Consider the following 23292-nt stretch of genomic DNA (forward strand, 5'->3'; position numbering starts at 1 on the left):
ACCAAGTTACCATCAATTCATAAATACAAGATTGATTTTGATTCTGGTACTCTATACAAAATGCACCTCTACACAAATGGTTTACATGATCACAACTTGGAAAACAGTTGAAATATTAAAATCCCCATGCAATCAAATGCATAACGTGGAAAACACAAGAGTATTGGTCCTCTGGAAATACTGAAAAATGCTGCAAGCTTTATAAATTTTTCCTTTATACAAAAAATGTGAAAGATTTTGGAATTTGCCCTTCTTGACTGATCTAGTTTTTCACCTGCTCTCTGAGCTTCTTGCTCCATAGGTATGCAGAAGGAATTCAAGAATTTGCCCAAGGTGCTTTTTAAGTTCTAAGGATTGGTGAAAAAGGAAATTGGACACTGATCCACCTTTAATGTTGAAAAACATAGAAGAATCCATTTTTACTGGGAGGAAAACATGTTAACGTTTCAAAATTATAGCCCTAAATTATTAAACTGCCAGCTCTCTCTTTACAAACATTAGAAAGTTTACAATTCTCTCAAAATTACCAATACTGCATGTAATCATCTACTTAGCAATATTTAAGTACTCTAATCTCTTTAGGTTTTTCTCTCTCACACACACACAAAAAAATAAATAACTGAATGTTTTCCACAGATTTATTTGCTTTCACAGCAGACCACCTTGAACTCCTATTTAATACGAGTTAAAATCTGTAGTCTTGACAGGTATGGTTTTCTCATCTAGTGCTTGAATGTTAAATAAAGTGCTAATACAGCAATAACTAATATAGAGAAGGCCTTACAACAAAGCTTACCACCTTGCAGCAGTCCACACCAATAAAAGTTTAGTTCATACCTCTATGATTGGTGAGGTCCCTGGATCCCGAAGGCAGAGGTGTATAGTTCATTTCTGGGGAGAGGGAGGCAGCTTCATTGGAGGCCTGTGTAATAAAACAAATATTATCAGTACTCTTGAGTGAAGGTCAGTGATTATACAAAGAGGATGCATCTGCAATAATGATGCGCTTACAGGTGCACAGAATTACCAGTCATGGAAGATTACTGATAACTGAAAGAAAGTTTAATTTGTTAAGGCTGCTTTCAATCTTTTTAAAAAGCTGCATTCACAAAAGTTTACAGAATCTACATAATAATATTCGGTATCATTACTAAAATAACATTCCCATACAGCTCACAGCTTTAAAAAATTACATCTTTATCAGGAAATATTTGGGCAATGTTAAAAATGTTCCTCTTGATGAAACAGAAAAACATTTACCTGAAGAAAGTTATGAATCTACAAAAAAAAAAAAAAAAAAAAAAAAAAAGAAAGAAAAAGAAAATGGAAAATAGCTTGAATAAGGTAGCATACTACTCAAAATGAAGCAAAAAACAGATTCTATAATTCCACTGCACTGTAAGCTAAACAAAGGAATCACTTAAAATGATAATGCCTATAATGTACAAAAAGTGGACTTTTTTTTTCTTTTAAGAATATAGATTTTTTAATAATAAACAGAAAAACCCACCTCAATATTGTAAGGAGTTTAAAGAAGTCCCAAGAAGACTTACTCAGAATCCTTAAAAGCAAAATGCTAAAGGAAGAGGAGAGGAAACTTTTTTTTTTCCCTCCTCATAATAAAGAAATATTTCAAGATCCTATGATTCTGATTTTACAAGATTAGATTCTGGAGCTATAGTTTTCTGTAAACTACTCTTAAGACAGTTGAAGAAGGTTTCATCTGAAGGAAAGAGCAGTATAACGACAAGCCATGTTTACCATCTTGATTTTTAGTTATAGAACAGTAATGTTACATTCTTAGACAGAGATATGAAAATAAAGCATCCTAAAGAATCGTCACAGAATTTTAAAAAGTCTAATTTAAGTTAAATGGACTGATACCATGGTGGTGACATGCACTGAGTTTCAGGCACTGAGTTTTCTCTGGTGTGTTTAAAATCTACCCATCACAATGTACATAACAAATGTCAAGTTTTTTAACAGAAGATGCAAAGGACAAAGGACAGTGTTCACTAAAAGTTACATGATTATTTCTAATTAAAAAGATAAGGCAAATAAAATAAAGTACGAAAACTAAACTATTTCTTGAATCTCATAATTTACTGCGGGAATTTTAAGGGAATTTTTTTGTTTATCTTCTGCGCAGGTTGTTTTCAAATTATATTTTGGCTTATAAGCCACAAAAATCAACCAAAGCAATCCACCCAAATCTCTTATTATTTTGTAATTAATCATACATACATATATATATATATATATATATATATTAATTGAAATTAATTCAAAACCAGATTTTAAAAGGTGGATTAAGAAGTGAACACAAAATAGGACTTCTGGAAGAAAAAGCTTATTACCAGGCTAAACCTGAGAACAACAAGCAGAAATCCATAATAACAAAAGTTACTAGTGGTAATGCTATGTTAAAGTACTTATAAATCTTTTTTATATAGCTGTATAGATGGTAGCATATTAAGATGTACAAGGGTAAGTGACCAAGTAGATTAACATACTAAGCTTTTGCTTTCAAAGACTAGCTTTCAATTTTTATGTCAGACCATAGTTATAGTCCCATTTTTGTCCATAGTAAAACTCAATGTATAACATGAAAATACATCATGTATTAAGACAGATGTCATAATAGAGACAGGTTTGCCAAAACATGAAGAAAACTCTAGAAACTCCTCTGTCTGTTTTCTCACCAGTGACAAAAAGCTATCCGTTTCAGAGAGGTAATAATACAAACACAGCTCTTGCCATCAGACAAAGAGAATAATCATTTGATTTTAACCAACTGTAAACATGCAGCCCAATCTACCCTGGACTACAAGGGATTGGAGATCCTCCCTCTTACAACCAATATGAGCTGAGGGCACCTAACACCTCAGAGGATGAAATCAATGCCAACAATATGACATATGAAAATAATCCCAGGAACAGGCATCTATGCACAGCTACCTGTTTTCTTTGGGCCTAGAATTTCTGGGAAAGACAAGAAGAAAAATGTCAGTAACTGTTTAACGTAAGACTTCATCCCTGTAAATCACTCCAAAACCTGAAGGAATAAGTGGTCTCATACTGTACACCCTAGATGTTATCTGCCTATTCAAGTGTACTTAGTTGGGACTCTGATAATAGTGAAGGTTTCTCTTTGGTACTTTTAATCTCAATTTAGACTGTTGACAGCTTGATGATAGCTTTTCCTAAAATTACTGGAAGAGACTTTGCCTTTTCAGCAATATACCATTGAATGAGCAAAATTCAAGAGCTTCTAAAAAGGATATTGCAGTGAAGGGGCAATTTAGCTTTATTTCCAATTTTAGGAAAAGCAAGAACAGGAGGTTTTGTTTATTGGTGTTTTGCTGCTACTTTATGTACAGTATATAACTCCCTGTCAAATGTAGAACAGTTTTCATTATCTTTGAGCTAAGCATTCAGTTAGAGCAGCTTTAATTCTATGGAATATCATCCACAGTAAGGATTGTTTTGAGAAAAAACATTGTCTGGAGCTCTGAGTCACATTTCTGAGTAAGCCTGTGCCCCAGCAAAAAGACAATTTGTTTTCCCTACTACAGATTATGTTTGGCCCCAAGTATTTTCCAAATAGATTTGTACAGATCGCATTATTCTTAATATTCACAAGAATATTTTGACAGTGATAGCACTGACATGTGACAATTATGTCTTTAAGTATTGGTGGCATATGCATCAGGAGTTCTTGCTGCAGTTGAAACTACAAATATAAACAGCTTTGAAGAAAGCTGGGTAAAGTAGGTGGTAACTTCAGTGTTACAGTTACACGTAACCAGACAGCTTAGTAAGGAAATTCTAACAGTATTATTACTGGAAACTTGTATTCTTGCAAGCATTATAGTCTTCAAAATTTTTCAGTATAGCCTTCAGTATAACCTTAGTTATGCACATAGCCAAGCACTTGCTAAATTGAGGTCTCTACCTCTGTCTTGATATTAACCTACAAGTTTTGTCTGAGCTAAACATTTTTGTACTTGGTCCTAAATAGATAGTAAAGCAGTAACAGACCTTCAAATCACATTCATTTAAATGAGACATACTGTAGAATCTACAGTAGGAAGAGGTGCTATAATTAAAAAAAAAGGGGGGGGGGGGAGGGATAAAAGTGCATTTAAACTTTGTGCAATTTTATTTAAAGCAATTTCATAGCCATACACCTCAGAAGACAACAATGCCATGATGAATCATGATCATTCAGCTCATGCTGAGTTCTAACACCACCCTTGGTCATCCTTATAGCAGGCACTGTACATAGCAGATGAACTTGGAACACTGTTGTACAGCTTCAGTAGTCCATACTTTTTTGGTTCACAAAGTACGAAGTGAGGGGATATCTAGTTTCTATCATTTGCATAAGTTGATATATTTTTTGCTATGTTAGTAAAAATCTTAGCATCTCTTTACAGATATTTGGGCATGTAAAAATCACATATGCATAGTGTTAAAGTTTACAAGTACACTGCTGATATTTTCTCAGCACCAGGTAAGAAAAATATGTACTCAGGAAAGACTTAGATACAACTTGACAAGTAATATTAGAATGGTAGATAAGAAAAGAGAGAAAAACAAAATAATGAATATATTACTTAATATGGAACTCAAGACATAAAGTTTCTCTTGTGTATCTCAGAAATACTTTAAGTGTGTAAGATTTCTCCTTTACAATGTGTTTCTCAGTTAATATGATTATATCAAATCTCCAGCATTTCAAATTGTCCATCATTTTTTTCAGGGAATTGACCAAGAAGCAAGTTTTTTTGTGGACAGCATGATATTCATTTTGTAAGCCTGAGCCACGATTATCAAGAATTCTTATGTTCTCTGATAGTGTTGTTTATTTTCATTCATCAGAGTTTTAACACTTGTCAAAGTCATCTAGTAAGGTCACAGAGAAGTGACCTTAGCAATTTGAAAGCTTGTTGCTTCTCATTTGGTGACTTATGTTCAAATAAAAATGGAAAACCAATGGTACTTATCACATTACAAGATACAAAACTTGAATTCATTAAGGAAATATGAATATTCAAAAGATTTTTAATATACGCACAGGGAAACAATTAAGAAGGAAGCAAATCACCGTATTACCTTATTTTCTTTTTTTTTTAATTGACAAAAACATTTCTCCAGAATGATAAATGAGATAATCTGTGGTATAGTTCCAATGTAAATGATCAACTCATACTTGCCTTTGAAAAACTTCTTGTTTTATGTAAACACACAGCAATATTTTTGTGATAAGCCTATTCTGTCTTCAATGTGCTTGTACTCAAGACTTAAAATGAATTATACATGAACAAAAAGGTGGCTTACTATCATTTTAAGAATTCTCTACATAAACATCTATGGGATCTATTTGGATCTCCTGGAAAGAGTCCAGCGGAGGGCCACATAGATGATACGGGGCCTGGAGCATCTTCCCTATGAGGAAAGGCTGAGAGACCTGGATCTGTTCAGCCTGGAGAAAAGAAGACTGAGAGGGGATCTCATCAATGTGTATAAATACCTGAGGTGTGGGAGACAGAGGGACTTGGCCAACCTCTTTTCAGTGGTTTGTGGGAAAAGGACAAGGGGTAATGGCCACAGGATAGTGCGCAGGAAGTTCCACACCAACACACGAAAGAACTTCATGGTGAGAGTGACGGAGCACTGGAACAGGCTGCCCAGGGTGGTTGTGGAGTCTCCTTCTCTGGAGATATTCAAGGCCCATCTGGATGCCTACCTGGGCAGCCTGCTCTAAGGAGTCTGCTTTGGCAGGGGGGTTGGACCTGATGATCTTTCGAGGTCCCTTCCAACCCCTTCAATTCTGTGATTCTGTGATCTATTTAGTCTAAGGACTAGTTTTGGATCCCTTGGGCACAGATACTTTCCCCAAGAAACACAATAGCAACAGTCTTCAGTAATTTCCATGAACTTTTAAAACTTGCCGTATGTACCAATACGGCAGTTATTTATTGATTCACTCACTAACAATGGCTGCAGCAGTTTACATGTCTCAATCCTATGAATATATTAAACCATCTAAATTTGTTCATGTTTGTGATAAAACATACAGAAACTTTCCACACACCTGCTCATCAACATTTTTCAAAAATTTAGACATAACTAGAAATTCATCCTTTACAGATAAAATATTAATTTATGTATACTTGTCGTGTATAGATGTGTGATGAGAAACATAGCCTGTCTAGTAATAGAAAAAAAATTAAATGTATTCATTGTGGATTGAATTTATTACATGTTTGCACAGAGTATCAAAGCACTAGTCTAGAGGGAATGTTTCTTCCTGTAAATTCACACAGCACCAAGTGCACTGGGGCTTTAATTTCACTGTGAGATCTTTGAGAGTCTCATGATAGCAGAAAATATTATAGAAAGCAATGATACACTAAGTCTTTAACCACTTTATCTTAGGGAATGGCTAGGGAAGAACTTTATTTATAATGTGTTCATTTTTTTTTGTGAATTCATGAACCACACAGAAGGGTTGTCAGTGAAAGAAAGAGATAAAGTTTAAAAAAAGGGGTAAAGAAGGATACTAAACAATATGCAAAGGTAGAACCTGACAGGACAACTATATACAGCAGGCTACAAAAGCAAAATATCTTGCTTTCCTTTCCCCTCCTGTGAACTGGGATATAGGTCTCCAATGGGCTAGCCTGCAGTTGTGACAAATCCCAATAAGCTGTTATGTTTAGAAATACCAACAGGTGGCATGGCATGACTACCTGGAAGACAGCTTTCCTTGATGAAATGGGATTTTCCAATTCCCCTGCTCCACAGCCAAGCACAATTAACTACAGGTTAGCAGTTGTCTTTACTAAACTTCCAGCATAAATTAAAGGAACTTTTAATTAAGAGGGATAGGGGCAAACAGAGTCATGGTGTTATCACAACTTGCCTGATCTGTAGAGGCTTACTGAGATGACCTCCTCACCCTGCACAGAAACAGTGATTTATTTCAAAATCTGTTTTTAGACGTTAGGCCATAGTAGTGAAATAAAACAAGAGCACCACAAATGAATATTGTACGGAAGGTGGAATTGAAGAAGAGAGGTACCACTTTTTTTTGTCTCTGCTTTATGTTTTGCCTAGTGTCACAAAGATCTGAACAACTTTCTTTCATCAGCAGACATTAAAATTAAATAAAACCACTAATTTAACCAGTCCTAATAAAGAAGATAAATACAGTTGGACTACTCTGAACTAATACACCATTTTAATTTATTATTATAAATGTACCTCATTACACATGATTTTCTTGTTAACTACAGGGATTCTTTTCACCAAGTTTTTTTCTTATCAGTAATAAAGAGAATTCATGAGACAAGAAGGGAACTTAAGGGCAGGTATTGGTAGGATAAGGGGTTTATTTGGCTTTATGTTTCTTCTTCCTACCAATCTAATAATCTTAACCGTAAAAAATAATAATAATAAACAGAAGTCTGAACTTCTAAAAATAATAACAATAAACAGAAGTCTGAACTTCTAAGTCTGTTGGGCATTACTATGTGGAAGTGAAAAATGCTTCTCTAGTATGCAAATACAAAATAAAGCATGAAGAAAAAATAAACAAACAAAGAAAGGGTAACTTCAGAGGAAATTAAAATCAGGCCCACAGTGGCAACTGGCTCTTAAGAGAAACCTAATTAGACTTAAGAACACAACAACAAATAAATAAATAAATAAACAGGCAATATTTAGAAGGTACCAGGAAGGGAACATCTTGTGTAGATATACTGTTCATCAGCTGCATCAAAACAAATATGTATATATCAATGGTTCAAAAAATACACCTGGACTGCTATTTTTGGCAACCACACATGTTCTTTCAGCTGCTGAAGAAAGTAAAGGGGGAACCGTAATTCAGATAAGCCAATCCTCTTTCAGTCATGGGTTGAGAAACAGCAAAACTTAAATGACTCTGTTTCCAAAATTAAATCTCTTTACTAGACATTTCCCTTTCGTATGTCTAAATGTCAGAATAAACAAGCAGTTATCTAATAAATCCATACCTGTGTTAGCAAAGAATGTCGCAACCCATTTCCGACATTTTTTAGTTTAATAAATAACACAAGTGTTTCAGCTATAATGAAGAGTGTGACTTTGAACTAAGCAAATACTCATTCAGGACATTTTACCAGGCTGTTTTCATATCTGATGCTATTAACAGAGTACATCAAATTATTGTAGTACTAGGAAGACAAGAACAGCGAGCGATCTTATATTTTGGTTGACCTTCCAATTCCAATGACCTTTAACAAGAAAAGGCAAGAGGATTTTGCTTATTTAACAGAAGTAGTGGAGCTGAAGGAGATGCAAAGCATTTCAGAATATATTTCTCTCATTCTCATATAAGAGAGGTTATAACTTCTCCCTTGAATTTACTTTACCTTTTGGTTTGCACTTAATATTAAATTGCAAGGTTGAAAGCAAGGTGCAACTGGATCAAAGATGTAAATGAACATAAGATAATTCTTATGCATTTAGGCTTAATTGAGTGTAATCGATATGTCTGGTGTGCAGCCAAATTCAACTATTGTGAAAAGCACCTAATGCATGGACATTATTTTTGGACTACTGAATGCCAGAAAATAATGAGCTGGCATTCAGCTTTGGTGAATCAGACCTTGAATTTTCATCTAAGAGCAGTTTTGAATTATTACTGAAGATAAGGTGTAAATGTGAAAGGGAATTTTATCCATGTTTCTTCCATGAATCATAAATGAGGAAAAAAATTACAGTCTAAATTGCACTTAAAAGGAATAAAGTCTTTTCGTGTCATACATGATTTATCAAAATGATCTCATTTTAAGGGTACTGTGGTGTATCTTGATTAATAACATTAGTAAGCATGATGAATGGCCTCTTTAATGGTAACACAGAATTTATCGGTAAAATCCCTACTTCTACCAAAAAGGGTGGGAAGTAAAACACACAGCAAATAGCTACTTGCAGGAGAAGCTTAAGTAAACTCTCTCCTGTGTATTTTGCATCTAAGAAGCCTTTAAAAATTCTGAATTTAAGTTTATTCTCAGGTTCATTTTGAAAACAATTAACAGGTTTTACCCAACATGGTGGTTTTAACCACTACAAAACTCACTTTGTAGTTCACTGCAAAACAAGCTGAACTCTGAATGTACTGTAGAAGGATGTACATATTAAGGTCTTTTGAGAACATTGGTCCCAACCCCTTACAATATCCTCTTCATTTTGCTTTAATATCCTAAATGTTTCCCTTCTCCCATTACTCCATCTTCCCCCTTCCCCCCCTCCCCTTTTTTAAGCCTGCTCCAGCCTGCCCTAACTAATTTCCTTTTGGGCTGACAGATCAGAGGCCTTCCTACCACTGTTCCTTTTAGACCTGTGAAGCCCTCCTCGTAATCCTGCTGCTTGTCCACAATTAATCTTTCCAGTTGCCACATTATTAACACTACCACCCACAGACAGAGGATGCCTGAGCACGGCTGGACACTAGCTCCCCACTGGAGCATCAAAGTTGTCAATCACACACTAGTCAGAAAGTTGCCTGCTGTCAACATCAGAGGTTTTCATCCTCTCCTACCCGCTGATCAAACATTTTTCTTCAGAAGATTAATTCAAAGTCCCCACCCATTTCCTCCCATATCCTCTTTCCCTTTTAGGTTTACTCAATGATCCATCTTCTGTATGGAAAAGGAAGCAGTGTATAATAGAAATCCTTTCAAAACAAAAGTTCAGCAAAACTAAATTTAAATCCCAGCTGTTATCAGCCCCCATCCTCTCACCCCCACCCCCGGCAAGTTAAACACCTTAAAGAGCTTGGATTAGACCTAGTCACAAATGCCTTTGATCAAAGACTGCAAGACTTTACACAAATGTAATCACAAGGCAACGACTGCATCTAAGAAGCCTGAATTGATTTGTTTTACTGTAACATATAACACATGAAAACACCCATAAGTCTTTTTGACTTTCAAGACCAATCATTTTCAACTTCTGTCACTGAAAGCCAAGTATTTTAGCAACTACCTAATGTTATTTTTTTTAACCACAGCAGAAAAAGTGGCTTCTTAATGCATGATATTTGCATCCTATCTGTTTAAAATTTGTATCTTAGCTATTTGCATTTAGCGGCAAAAGAATGCAAAAGATTCTGCTTGGTCACTCCATTCAGTTCCATGAACTTAAGGAAAGAACTTCAGTAAGACCACTTCTCCCTAGTCATATCCCAGATTCTAATATTTTCAATCGTGACAAGTTGAGAGTTATTCCTCAAGTGTCTCAATATTTTTCATTATGCAAGATAATAGAATCTGTCCCCAAAGGACCAATTACCAATGCTAGCAACACAACAGTGAATTAAAGGATTACCCATCAGTGTATCCCCACAAGAAACCTACTTGTTGTAAAACTTCAGGCTCAGTTTTAAAAGGAGAATAAAATCACACTACAAGATAAATTCGAAGTTGCTAAAACATACTGTTCCCTAAAATGAATTTCTGAATACATATTGTCTCTTAGGCATTGATTCATTAATTAACCAGGAAATTTACACAAGACCCCCCCCCCCCGAAAGTATAAAGCTATGCAGAAGAATTTGCTGCCTTGACTGCTGTTCTGAGTTTGGGACAATAAATTCAACCAAGAAGTTTACATTTTTTCTTAAATTTCTTTACTAGTATATTTACCACCAGTTCACCTTATGGGAACATGTGCTAACTTCTTTTCATTTACAGTATGCAGAAGGATTCAATGGGTGTACAGTCATAAAGGAAATGCAAGAAAATAAATAAATAAATGATCGTGTCATACCCCAAAATAGAAAACTCTGCAAGTCTTGCCACAGAATTTTGAAAAGTCACACACAACTATTCTTTGATGTGTCTTGTAGAGCAAACCACAAATGAACCGCGAGATGCAAGCAGTGCCATTCACTGCATTTTGCTCATCACACAATGGCTCTGAAGGAGCGAGAACAGTACTGACTTCTTAGATATTATAACTTCATCAGAAGGTGCAAAAGCACAGGCAAGTCACTTATGTGAAGGGAAATAACTTGATAATCTATTAGACTGCAAGTTTCTTTTAGTTGTCCCATAAAGTATTTTTTAACCAATGATATCAGAACTGCAAAACACAACTGTAGTTCTTTAAGTTTTCATGTCTAAATCCTACTGAATGACAGATGGTTCTTATATACCTTCTTTCAAGCAGACTGTCCCGAAATGCTCTATATTCTTTGGAATACCGTATATGCTAGAATGATATCCTGAGCATATAAATATACTGTGAAGCATTTTCTCAGGAATTTCACACGAATGCCTCCAAATCAAAATATGCTATTCAGTGTATTGCCTTACACTGTACAATAATTATCAAACTAGTCTGACAAACAAAGTATCCAAACAAGATACTCACAATCCATTTTCTCTTACAAAGAGAAAATACCTTTAACTTTTGAAAACGCATGAAATTGAGTCATTCTGTGATTTATGTTTCGTTATGGCAGTTATAGGTAGCATACAAAGTACATATAAACCCAGATGCAAAACTCAAGCAGACGTTATCTACAGTATTGTGACATATTGCTTTTCTCAGAATGATATTTTGAAATATAGATGACTCAGAGCTTCCACACTTGTTTTTGCAAATCTGATGCCCAAAGATTTTCCAGAAGTCAAGGGGAAATCAGTTTGGTAAATTGCTTTTCTGGGTAAGAACCTCTGAGACTGTTCCATAAATTAAATCAGTAACCTAATATCATCACTTGCAAACACATTCAAGTCAATGACAACCAGAGGAATGCAGAACTGCATGCATGTCTCACTGCCCAAACATAACTGTTTGCAATGTTAGAGGGTTGGCTTTGATTTGCTATTCATTCTGCTGCCCCGTCTTTCTTCATTTTTTCATGTGTGGACAATGGTGCAAAAATTAGACAGGTCCTAAAAGTTATATGATGACATCAGTTTAATATCTAATGTTCTGTTACACTGATCACCTTGCTTAGTGGGCCCAGGAACTAAGAAACTGGAAGGTTAAAAATGCTTTTAAGGCACCTTAATTCTGCCAAATGGGAACAGAACTGAACTGCAGATAAAACCTCTTGTCACACTACTTAGTCAGCAGAAGGGGGTGCTGTAGTGTAACCTATTTAAAATGCAAATAGAGTAACTTCTGTAACAGCAGATTAAAACTAGCATTTTATTCACTTGGCATACCCACAGCATACTGAATGTTGGAATCAGACTTGTCACTGCGCACCGCAGGTTATTAATAGAGCTCAGAGTGGTGTTGCTAAATGCGCAAGTTAAAAAGCAAATAAACAAAAATGGATTTATCTGTGGTATTTGTTCTCTGGAAGAATTCAGCAAGGCCTGCCTTACACTGCACATTTGTTTATCCAAGATCACTGAGGTTCCTTTTTTTCCCCCCCCCCCCCCAAGTATTTGATTGACAACCACTTACCACAGCCAGAAGTCCTGGGATATGTGATCTATAACATTAACATTCTAGAGAAAAACACAGTTATTTTCAACCTGGACAAACAAATTTATTAAATAAGACAGACAGGAAAGAGTCTATGGTGCACAACCACTTCTTTCTAATAGGTCTTTCTAGACACTCATGAACCATCGGCACAGGAGAAAACACAAAGTCAAAGACTTCAGCAGAACCAAATCAACACATTGTGCTATGGCTTTACACTTCATTTTCTGACATTGTCAGGTGTAAGGGCTGGCAAGTGGGTTTCCCCTATATATTCAAGCCAACTCCTGTTTTCTTCATCTCGATCTCTCAGAGATTCATCAAAAATGCGATTTAATTACATCTCCTCCTCCTCCTCCTGCTCACCAAAAGAGTGTAAACATGACTCCTTTTTATCTCCTGATACATCTGGACAAGTAGACAATGTGCTAAAACAAAATAAATCTGCCCTGACAGTCACATCAAAGGGTTCAGCTAGGGGCTTGCAGCTACTTAAGGCACAGGAATGTTGTTGCTAAGCATCGCTCTACAACCTATCAGTCCCTTAAAGAAGAGCTTTTTTCTTTCAGAGGGAGATGAGGAAAGCTGGAGAGTGGGAACCAGACTGCAAGGGGAGATTGGGGATTTTGGAGGATTTTGAAGCTTAAAGTGAATTGTGTGAAGAAAAGGGTTTTTTTTTTGTTTTGCCTCTTGACATATAGTGTAATTTTTTGGGATGGAGAGTAAGCAAGGAAGGAAGGAGGGGATGAGACTTGTTCATGAAACATCTGATTTTTTCCCCTTAGATAAAAACAGGCAAAGTCTTCAACATCCTTTTTCCAAATACCAGTACTTACTGTAGATTCAAATTAGAGCAATAGGGGTGGGATACCAAGCCTGTAAAAAACATATTGTGAAACACATCCCATACCCTGCTTTTCTATCAAGCATTTGATGAATGTGAGCATTCCTAAATACATGAAACCAGTAGTAAAGTCAGTATCTCATGAATATGCTGTGTTGGGAAAGGGAAGTTTTGATACATATGCACATAACACAATTTGATGCTCGATTTACTAGTAAAAGTTATTCCCTTTAGAGAGAGAAGCCTTCACTGAAATCATCTATCTTAGCAACGTGCCCTGCAGGACTTCATTCAGTGTTCACAACTCCAAAGGAAGCCAAAGCCATGCTAAAGCCAGACCTTAGAACTGCACTAACTAGAAGCACAGTTGTGATGAAATGGACAGAAAAAAAAAAAAAAAAAACTGAATTATGCTCTCATCTCATAGATGCAGAAGTATATTCAAGGCAGATAGACAATCCAGCAAGAAAAGTAGGGAACTATTAGACTCAAAACTTAATTATCCCAAAGGTCAGCTAGGAAAACCAGTAGTTTGGTTACAGCACCACTGAGAGGTGAATGAACTTCTATCACACATATATGCCTTTTAAAACCAGTTTAAAGGTTTAAAAAATCTTCCTCCCTTTTTATGAATTAAACAAAGAAAATGCAAAAGGGACTCATTCTACATGCAGGGTAACTATCAAGAACATGAACAATTACTGAGGCTGTGATATTGCACAAATAAATAACACTTAGCATTATCTTCAGCACTATCATATTTATTAAACAGTGACTGAGGGCAGCAGTAACCATTTTTATTGTCCCATATAGCTCTTATTTTCTAATTAAACAGAAGGTTATTTCCACTGCCAGTGCAGCCATTTATCTTATTTGAGTGTTACATAATATTTTTTGCCAGCCAAGCCTGACTGTGAAACGTTCTGTGTGGTGAACTGTGGCCCAACTTGCTTTCCTGTTTGGTAATCATAGAAATGGGCCATTTTGTGCTGTGTTAATAAATAAACTTTTTGCAATTTCTCCTAAAACATGATAAAGCTTATACTTTGTCCTACCCTCTAGCTTCAATACAAGGGCAATGAGCTGTATTATTAAAGATATAGGTCAAGCAAACCTGATGATTTCAATCCTGTGGGGTGCTTTAGAAACTGTTGTCATATTACTGAGATCATTCTGCTGTTCCTAATTATTCCTCTTGGTTGCTTCACATTTCAAGTGATTTCCCTCACACTTATGTCAAAATTTATAAGCTGCTCTGTGTAACAACACTACATTATTTCCTCACTTGTTATGGTAATATAGGACAGAAACTAGGAGAATGCTTTAATCTAGCTGACAAGGATAATGTAGTCTAGAAATGTAATAAACTTTGTATTCTACCACAGAGTTGTTAGCTTTTTTTCTTCTACCATGAAACATTTCTTATAGATAGACATCTTAGAAAAACTAATTGCTACAATAACTTGCATATCCTCTAATCTAAGTTCCTTTTATCAGAGTAGAAAAAAAAAAAAAAAAAAAAAAAAAAGTATTAACATTAAAGCATACACTCCAATAGCTTGTGCATTGTCCTTACTCGTATAATCACTGTTGTCCAACAGAGTCTGATGGATACTGTAAAACTATGCACTGCCAAAGAGAATGTATTTCCATGAAATCTGTGCATCACACAAACAGTGCAAAAGGTTTGTAATTAACAGGCTGCGCTTTAACAGGCCTGTAACACATCTCCAGCTGACTCACACAAAATTTTATTTGCACTAAGTAGGTTGAGATTGGGCAAACGTAAAATCATCTTTGCATGATAGCTTCATGTTGTACAGTGTCTTTTGAAGGATTTTAGAATTTAAGGAAAGCTGCCAGTGGAAAAGGTCATATAATGAAAGGTTTGAATTTTAAAGTTACTGAGGGTATTGCTTGCTATGTGGGCTAAGCTGAAGCATGATTTCCTTCAGAACACACTAGAAAGCATGAAATAATATTTCAAAAATAAACAAAAGAATAAAAAAACATGCACAACTCCAGTTACAAAATGTTGTATTGGTAACTCAACTATGACATCCATCCTGAAAGTTCTAGGGACAGTTTTGCTGAAATAGCTTGTATGTTCAATTTGCTGTATTTGTCAAATGTTCAGTGTTCTCACAAAGCACTTAAAAAAAAAAAAAAAAGCTAAAAATGTAATAAAAAACAACAACAAACAACCACATAATAAATCAATGAAAAAAAGACCTATTCCCTCGAAGTTTTGCGCTGGATCATTATGATAATATTAGAGTAAGTACGCAGCATCAAAGTAAGGCAATACAAAAGGAAGAAGAGCACTGGTCTACAAAGGCAACTTTTGAAGGGACCTTTTCTAGATACATGAAAAATATTATTTAATTGAACATGATTATAGGAATCAGAAAGGAGGCAAAGATGAAGCTGATGTTGATCCAGTAAAAAATACACACCAACATCACAGTGAGAAGGAAAAAAAGGAAGAATGCAGAACAGACTTCCACTTTCTCTCTTTATAGAGTTGATGACCTGACAGAACATAAAGTTTCCAAGGTTTGGGGGAGGGGAAGATGAGGCAGAAGAATTGTCTTCTGAAGGGTCTCACACCTGGATCTCAATTAGAAGAACTGGAGTCCCTGTCATGTCCAGAAAAGTAGCAATATGACCTGTTCATGTGCATGTACAGTGAGATTTCCCCCTTGCATGACTTTATTTTTTTCTCTCCCAGACAGAAGGCCCAGCATGTACACAGGACACACTGCCTCTTCCTTTTGGCTTTTCAGCTACCACCTGCCAATATTAAAACATTCTTGGAAGCTGATGATTTTAAAATTCTATCTTCAGATTTGTTTCCATAGGGCTTAACCAAAAGAAGGCAATGTCACAGTAAAGCTAAGCTGTCATGGAAAACACATTTAGGCTTTATGACTTGGGTGACATAGCATAATACAAATACAGGAAATTTGGGGGACATAAATCATGTGGTTAACTGACGTATCATTAATTTGTAAAGCACCTGCATAGTAGACAGAAAACAAATGCCCATGGGAATGATTAAACAAATGAACAAGAAATAATATTAGGATCTTCACAAATTAAGGTATAAATGATACAGAAGCATTAGACTACAGTGCTATATCAGCAGCATGACATCAGTATATTTACCTAGATTTTATTTTAGTGAATCAAACTAAAAATGCTGGGAAACACTAGATGCTATAAGAGGGAGCAATGATCAAAAATAGCTATGGAAAATATAATACAAATTTGTGAAAAACAAAATCACAAAGGTAAAATTGCTGTACATTAAAAACAAACAAAAACAAAACAAAACAAAAAAACCACTGTTGCAGGGCTGACACTTTAGGACTTGAATTTACCTTAACTACATCTAAAATAATGTCCCGCAGTCCCACATAAAGCAGTACAGAGCTGTCTGTGACTTCTTATCCATACTTTTATTTCAGCAATGCATAATGAGAAGAGGGTGAACTCCATATCATATTTTTATAATTGTTTTTCTTCAACTTATTAAGAAATTATGTCCATTTTTAAATTTTATTTAGAGGACAGGAGTTCAGATGGATGCTGATGGCGTACGAGCATGGTGATGAAAGACTGGTGAGAACTCTTTGTTTCTTGAGATGATGGATTTAATGAACATCATCCCAAAATACATTAGCTTCTGCCTCTCTGAGAGGCTTTATGCTATCAGTGAGTAAATGCTCTAACTAGTGGTCCTCACCTATAAAACAAAGATAGCTCTTGACAAAGTCTATCTCTCATCTCAATAGGGTTCCTCAGAAACTACTCCCCCCAAATTTGCTCATCTTCAGGACAGTTCAGGGATGAGAGCAGGGTGGTTTGTTTTGTGTGTTGTGTTTTTTTGGTGTTTTTTTTTTTTTTTTTGGTTGTTGTTTGGTTTTGTTTCTTTGTTGTTTTTTTGTTTTTTTTTTTTTTTTTTTAAGGTTGAGAGTAACCGCTCATTTAGAGTATTGTTGATATTTTTCTTGATTTCAGCTGTTCCTCTAATTACAAGGGTTACGTGTACAGAGCACTTCCAGTCTTAGCTAAAACCCTGCCATTTACATACAGTCTGTTGCAAATCTAGGAAACCTGTTCCAATAAATTAGCCGAGCCACTGATATTCTTTTTTTTTTCCTGTGCTGCGTGTGTAAAGTTCCAGGTGCAACAGCTGGTTTTTCTCATATCCACTGCTGGGTAGGTGGAAGTGCTTAATTTTATTCCTCATGTTGCCATTCACCTGAACTGATGCTATTTTCATGCATCTCTTCACACCCCCCTGGTTACTTAAGATAGACAGAATTTCCTGGAATTTCTCACCATGGCCCATCTCACCTACTCTTGTAAAAAATCACTTGCCTTGTCGTCTTCCCACCACTCCCACCCTGTTCTCTCTTCAGTGTCCCAGTACCTTTCTATAACCACAGGTTTCTCCAAAACTAAACGTGGTATTCTCAAGTGGTTGTACTAATAAATACAATGGAGGTGTTACATTTCCCTCTCATACTTGGTACCTTAAAGTACTATGTCAGCTGTGTATACTGGGAAAGCATATTCAGCTGAGTAACCACAAGCCTTTTTCAGTATCATTGACTTCTAATAAAGAATCCCTACTCTTCCAAGTATGGTCTGTATTCTTAGCTGGGAAATACAGAGTTTTCATCTGGCTTTGTAAAAATGCATGCTGCTTGCTTGCACCCAGTCTGACTTGCACTTTCTTGTTATTTACTGGTGTTCCCATTTTATTTCACAATTTGGTAACAGTTTCTTTAATGGTTTTCTTTTGCATCTCATCAATAAAATATGTTATATAGCACAGGGCCAACAAGATCTCCATGAAAGCATGTCTACTTTGTCAACATGAAACCTGCTCACTGGTGTTTAATTCATTAAACACATGCCGTGATGAATTTGTACTATTCTAGCTTAGCAATATAAATAAAGTGTTTAATATTTGCCTCACATTATTTCAAAGCCAAATGAAAGTCAATAGTGAAGGCCACAGCTTGCACTGACAAAGGAGAAGACTAAAGGAACATAAGATCCTTTTTCATTCCTGTTTTCTTCTGTCCCTCTTTCTTTAAATCAGAAGTTGAACCAGAAGTGGTGGTACCTGCCAATAAGATGACACTTTCAGAGAAAGCATACACATCGTACAGATTGTAACAAATGCTTTGTGAATTGTAAGACTGTTCACATAAATTGGTGTTATGCTTATTGTGGAACAGTAGAAACTATGGAGATAACACTGGATCAATAACGTGGAGGGGGAACTGAATTAATATTTCCCTTTTCCCACATTGAACATATATTAAAAAAAAAAAAAATAGGTGGAAGCAATATTGATGCCACAAGCAGACAACTCAGAATCAGCTGTTTCTCTCTGAATTTACATAAATTATACCACAAAATGCTTATCTACAAGTTTTTTGATTTGTTTCTGTCTTTCTTTCTTTCTTTTTTAAATCTATCAATACGGAATTAGAAGATTGGGGTCATGGTAGCAAATCTAATGTCTATGTCTACTCTCTAGAACACTGAGTTAATTGTTCTATTGCCACAAATTCCCAGACAATATAGTGAAACAAAATGAACAGAGCCAGCTTTCATATATCTGACTCCTCTGCTCCAGTTATCCTGCTTCATGCATGGAATAACAGAAATAAATATCATGGCAAATATCTTCAGACATTTAGATTCAAATGAAAGATTTATTTCTAGTTACACTTTGAAATTTTTGGAAGAAATGCTAAAAAAAAAAAAGGCCCTTCATAATACTGTGTGGTTTCCATGCTGGACTTTGGCCTCAGCATCTACCACCTGGCATGACTTTTTTTCTTATTATTATATCTATAGGCTGCATGGAGTATCAAAATAAAAAAGAAAATGACATATTTTGACTATTCATGTCAGAACTCATTTTCTGTTACTCATACCTTTAGATCAAATTATTAGAAACAGACTGATGCATAAAATGTTTTAGACTTAGCAAAACAACTGCTCCAACAGCACTATTTTAAAAACTGAAACTGCTCAGTTCCTTGAAGTACATATATAACTCTCACATCTGAGTTTTACTTGTTTTCTCACATAGAAGCACCTTTGTGCTAAAGGACACTTTTTTTTTTTTTTTTTTTGCAATTGAATCTGGCACTTGAGATACAATATGATTTTATTACTTGAATACTTTATTACTGCAATAAAACTGTACTTTACTCTAAAAAAATATATTATTAAATCATGCCTTCAAGAACAGTATCACCTAATAGTGAATGTTAAATCAAAAAATTGTAGTCAAAGCTCCTGTTGATTCCATACACAGAAGACTACATGTTAATAGGATGGGGAAATATAACACAGCAGGATGAGAAAAGTGTCCCCAGCAGTTTACATAGTTACACATACTGAATTTCCTTTTTTAGCATTATTTCTTGCAGCATCATTATCACAAAAATTGCCCAAGATGCTTCCAGTTACATAGCAAATAAAATCCCCAACATTTATTATTTCTTATCCCTCCCCAAAAGGAGCAGCCAACAGATGGTCACTTTTAAGCATTCTTACTTCTGTGATTTTCAGCTAGAGAAGATCAGATGTATGCCTTTCACTAACAGGTAGACACCTGTAGACTAGCATCACTTCATTAATTTCCTATTGAAACATCAAAGGAATTAGGCTTATTCCCATTAGCATGATCCCTAAGCAGTTGCATCACTTAGCAAATTATTCCCATGTCAACATACAGAGATTTAAGCATTTGTTCTTATCAGAACAGCAAGTATATCAGTCAAAGAAAAAAAAAATGGTATGTCCTAGGTTTCTTTAAAGGATGGTTTGGTTAAGAATTTTCCATCTTTGTTTACTAAAACATATCATATATGTAAAATTCTTCCGTATCTTATTTCCGTAAGCTCTTATTTTTCAAATTGCTCTGTGAATACTAAAATTATTTTCTTCTCCCCACTATAGAAGTCTGAAACAGAACACCTGAATGTTCTTCTGCAATTCAGAAAGAAGTTAATACAGATCCATTTCTTAATTTATGATTATAATTTTGAGAGAAAAGAAGCAATTGACTAAGTAATGATTACTGTAAACCTAATATTTAATGTATGTTCAATGTAACCTCAATTTTCACCTAAGGGGAAAACAACACCTGTTACATATTTTTAACATATTTCCAAAGTTCAATTCTATTGTATTCACACTCATACACTTTTAAATGAACAGTCACAAATACAGGAACAGCAAAAATCCACCTGATGATGGAAAAAAATATATATTTTTTTCAGCTCAACTACTTAAAATAGAAGTCAATTAGCACACCGGCACTACTACCTGTATAGAACCTATTTTATCAGGCTCAAATTCATTGAGAAAAATAAAGCTAAAGTAAGCAGGTGACTTTTCAGTGAGACAAACTCTCATCTATGGGTTTCTCATCTTTCAGAATATACTTGACTTTTTACTTTTAATTTTACAGCATTACCTTATCCACTCCTTTCCTCTCTTGTTCTGTTTAATAGATGAAGGGAGGTTTTGTTTTAACAATCTTTTATGATTTTATAGAGAATGAATCTAAAAGGCGGACTTCACAAACCAAGAAGCACTGAGCATGTTTCTAAATGATACATACCCATCTAACAAGAATTTAAACAAGAAGCTCCAGCTATCACTAGTTAATATGGTTCCAAAATGCATTTCCACATATAACTAAAAAAAAAATATTTGAAACTATCCCGAGGGCAACAAGGCTGGCAAAATGGCTGGAAGGCATATCCTACAAGAGGAGGATGAGGACACCTGGGTTGTCCAGTCTGGAGAAAAGGCAGCTGACAGGCGGTGGCGCTGCTCTCTGCAGCTCCCTGGGGAGGGGAAGCACAGAGGGAGGCACTGGCCTCTGCTGTCTGGCAAACAAAGGCAGGAGGTGAAGGAACTGCACAGAGCTGGGCCCAGGGAGGTTCAGACTGGACATTAGGAAAAAATGTGCTCAAGCACTGGAACAGCCTTCCTAGCAAGATGGTTGATGCCCCATGCCTGACAATGCTCAAGAGACATTGCCTGTAGTAACATCCTTTAACTTTTGGTTAGCCCTGAAGAGGTCAGGCAATTGGACTCGATCTTTCAGTCCCTTCCAGATGAACTATACTAATTTCTAATCAGAAGAGTGATGAAAAAGAGCTATTTTTCATGCACAGGAGCTGCTTTCTAAGACAGCCACAAAAATTAGCAAAGCAAACTTTGCATGATAAGTGGTAAAAGGTAAATACAGAAACTGTTCGGTCATGGCTGGGGACCTCTATGCAGCATTATTTTATTCAGGACACCTTTAAGCCTATTCTTACGTGATATTCTGAACAGAGGTGAGTTTCTTGTCCTGAAGTTGGCCTGATACAGCAATCTGAGTCACTATTGTTATTTTATAGCGTGCATGTCCCAGTGTTTTAGCTTCCACAGTGACCATTTACGTGCAACATATTTTTTTGCAACATTATATGCTTTGCCATTAATTTTACACTTTTTTAATTAATTTATTATTTGATAAACTTGTTATACCATGCAAGGCCTGCTAATAGTGTTGGACTGCTAACTTACAGAAAAATATATTATTGTGATGTTCTACTCAGCAGGAATGGTTTTGGGTGAATTTTTAATGATTTACCAGTTCTACTTGACTGAGCTTGCACCCTGTAAATGGATCATATGATCACTGATCACAAGTTAAACTGCTTTTGTTTCTCGCATGGCATGAATTGAGGGTCTGTTGTATAGTACCAGAGGTTCGTGTGCAGCTCTGTGTAAGACAAGGGAAGGTTACATACAACAGGCAGTTAATGGCTCATACCAGCAAGTCCGCAACTGAACAGAGCTCATGAGGTTGAATTTTAAAAAGGTAGCTGACCTTGCAGCTGGAAGCTTTAACTGCATTTTACTCATTTATTCCTGGATAAGTAAACAGTTAGTGAATGCTGAAAGGTCCTGAAAGCACTATTTTAGCCAAAGGCTAATCCCCATTCTCTATGGATGAAAGGACACAAAACAAAAACAAAATATATATGTTTATATATATTCTGCTTCAGGTAACACAAACATAAAACTGCAATAAATAATTCCATTAATTTTAAACTTAATGTTTCCTTGCTCTCTGTTTCTAAGGAGTGCTTGAGCCATTAAGAAAATAAACAATATATCTAAAAATGATAAGAACATCACCATCACTTCCCCCAAAAAATTAGAAATGCAATATAAACCTGAATAGTTCAAAAAGATTCATTTCACGTGGAGATGAAATCAAAAGAATACATGATCGGTGAGCTGCTACTACTCACATAGCTTGAACCTAACAAAACCTTTAATCATTCATGTTATAGAAAACACAAGCAATTTCTAAATGTAAGACACATTATAAAGCAATGATCCTCAGCCTTATGCTTTGATTTCAGTGTTTAGTATTTTTCTCAGTACTGCTCTTGAAACTAATGAAGAAATAATTAATTTGTCAAGTGTTCCTATTTCAATACATAAAGAAATTTCAAGATGTAAATAACCTGGCACAGTTTATTTGAGGAAAAATGCTACCTCCCAGGCCTGATCCATAAAAATAATCCAACAGTAAGCCAAATTATTCTCTTTAAAGCAGTTTATACTACTCTCTCAAGCTGAAAAGTTCTCCTAGACAGAAAACACTCAGGTTAGCTCTTTCTTTTTTCTTTTTTTTTTCTTCTTTTTTTTTTTTTTCCCAAAAACAATTTCCAAGCTAAAATACAAGAACATGCCAACACTTCCATAGTTTCCATTTCCTTTAAAATTCCACTTCATGTATGATAAACATATAGTCAAACATTATTATATATATTTTAATATACCTGTTAAATAGATGGTGCAGGAGGATAAGAAAGGCCCAGGGAGATGTAGTCCTC

General features: G+C 35.5%; 1 protein-coding gene across 6 annotated transcripts in view; it reads right to left on the bottom strand.

Annotated features, from left to right (window-relative positions):
* LRMDA (leucine rich melanocyte differentiation associated) overlaps positions 1–23292 on the bottom strand; it is a 710120-nt gene that overhangs the window by 104540 nt on the left and 582288 nt on the right. For all 6 annotated transcript variants that reach the window (XM_072039519.1, XM_072039518.1, XM_072039521.1 and 3 more), the window contains one exon: positions 838–922. In XM_072039519.1, coding sequence (XP_071895620.1) covers positions 838–922 — 85 coding nt within the window. The remainder of the gene's footprint in view (positions 1–837; positions 923–23292) is intronic.

Source organism: Anas platyrhynchos, chromosome 6 (assembly GCF_047663525.1).
Source record: "Anas platyrhynchos isolate ZD024472 breed Pekin duck chromosome 6, IASCAAS_PekinDuck_T2T, whole genome shotgun sequence".
Classification (NCBI taxonomy): Eukaryota; Metazoa; Chordata; class Aves; order Anseriformes; family Anatidae; genus Anas; species Anas platyrhynchos.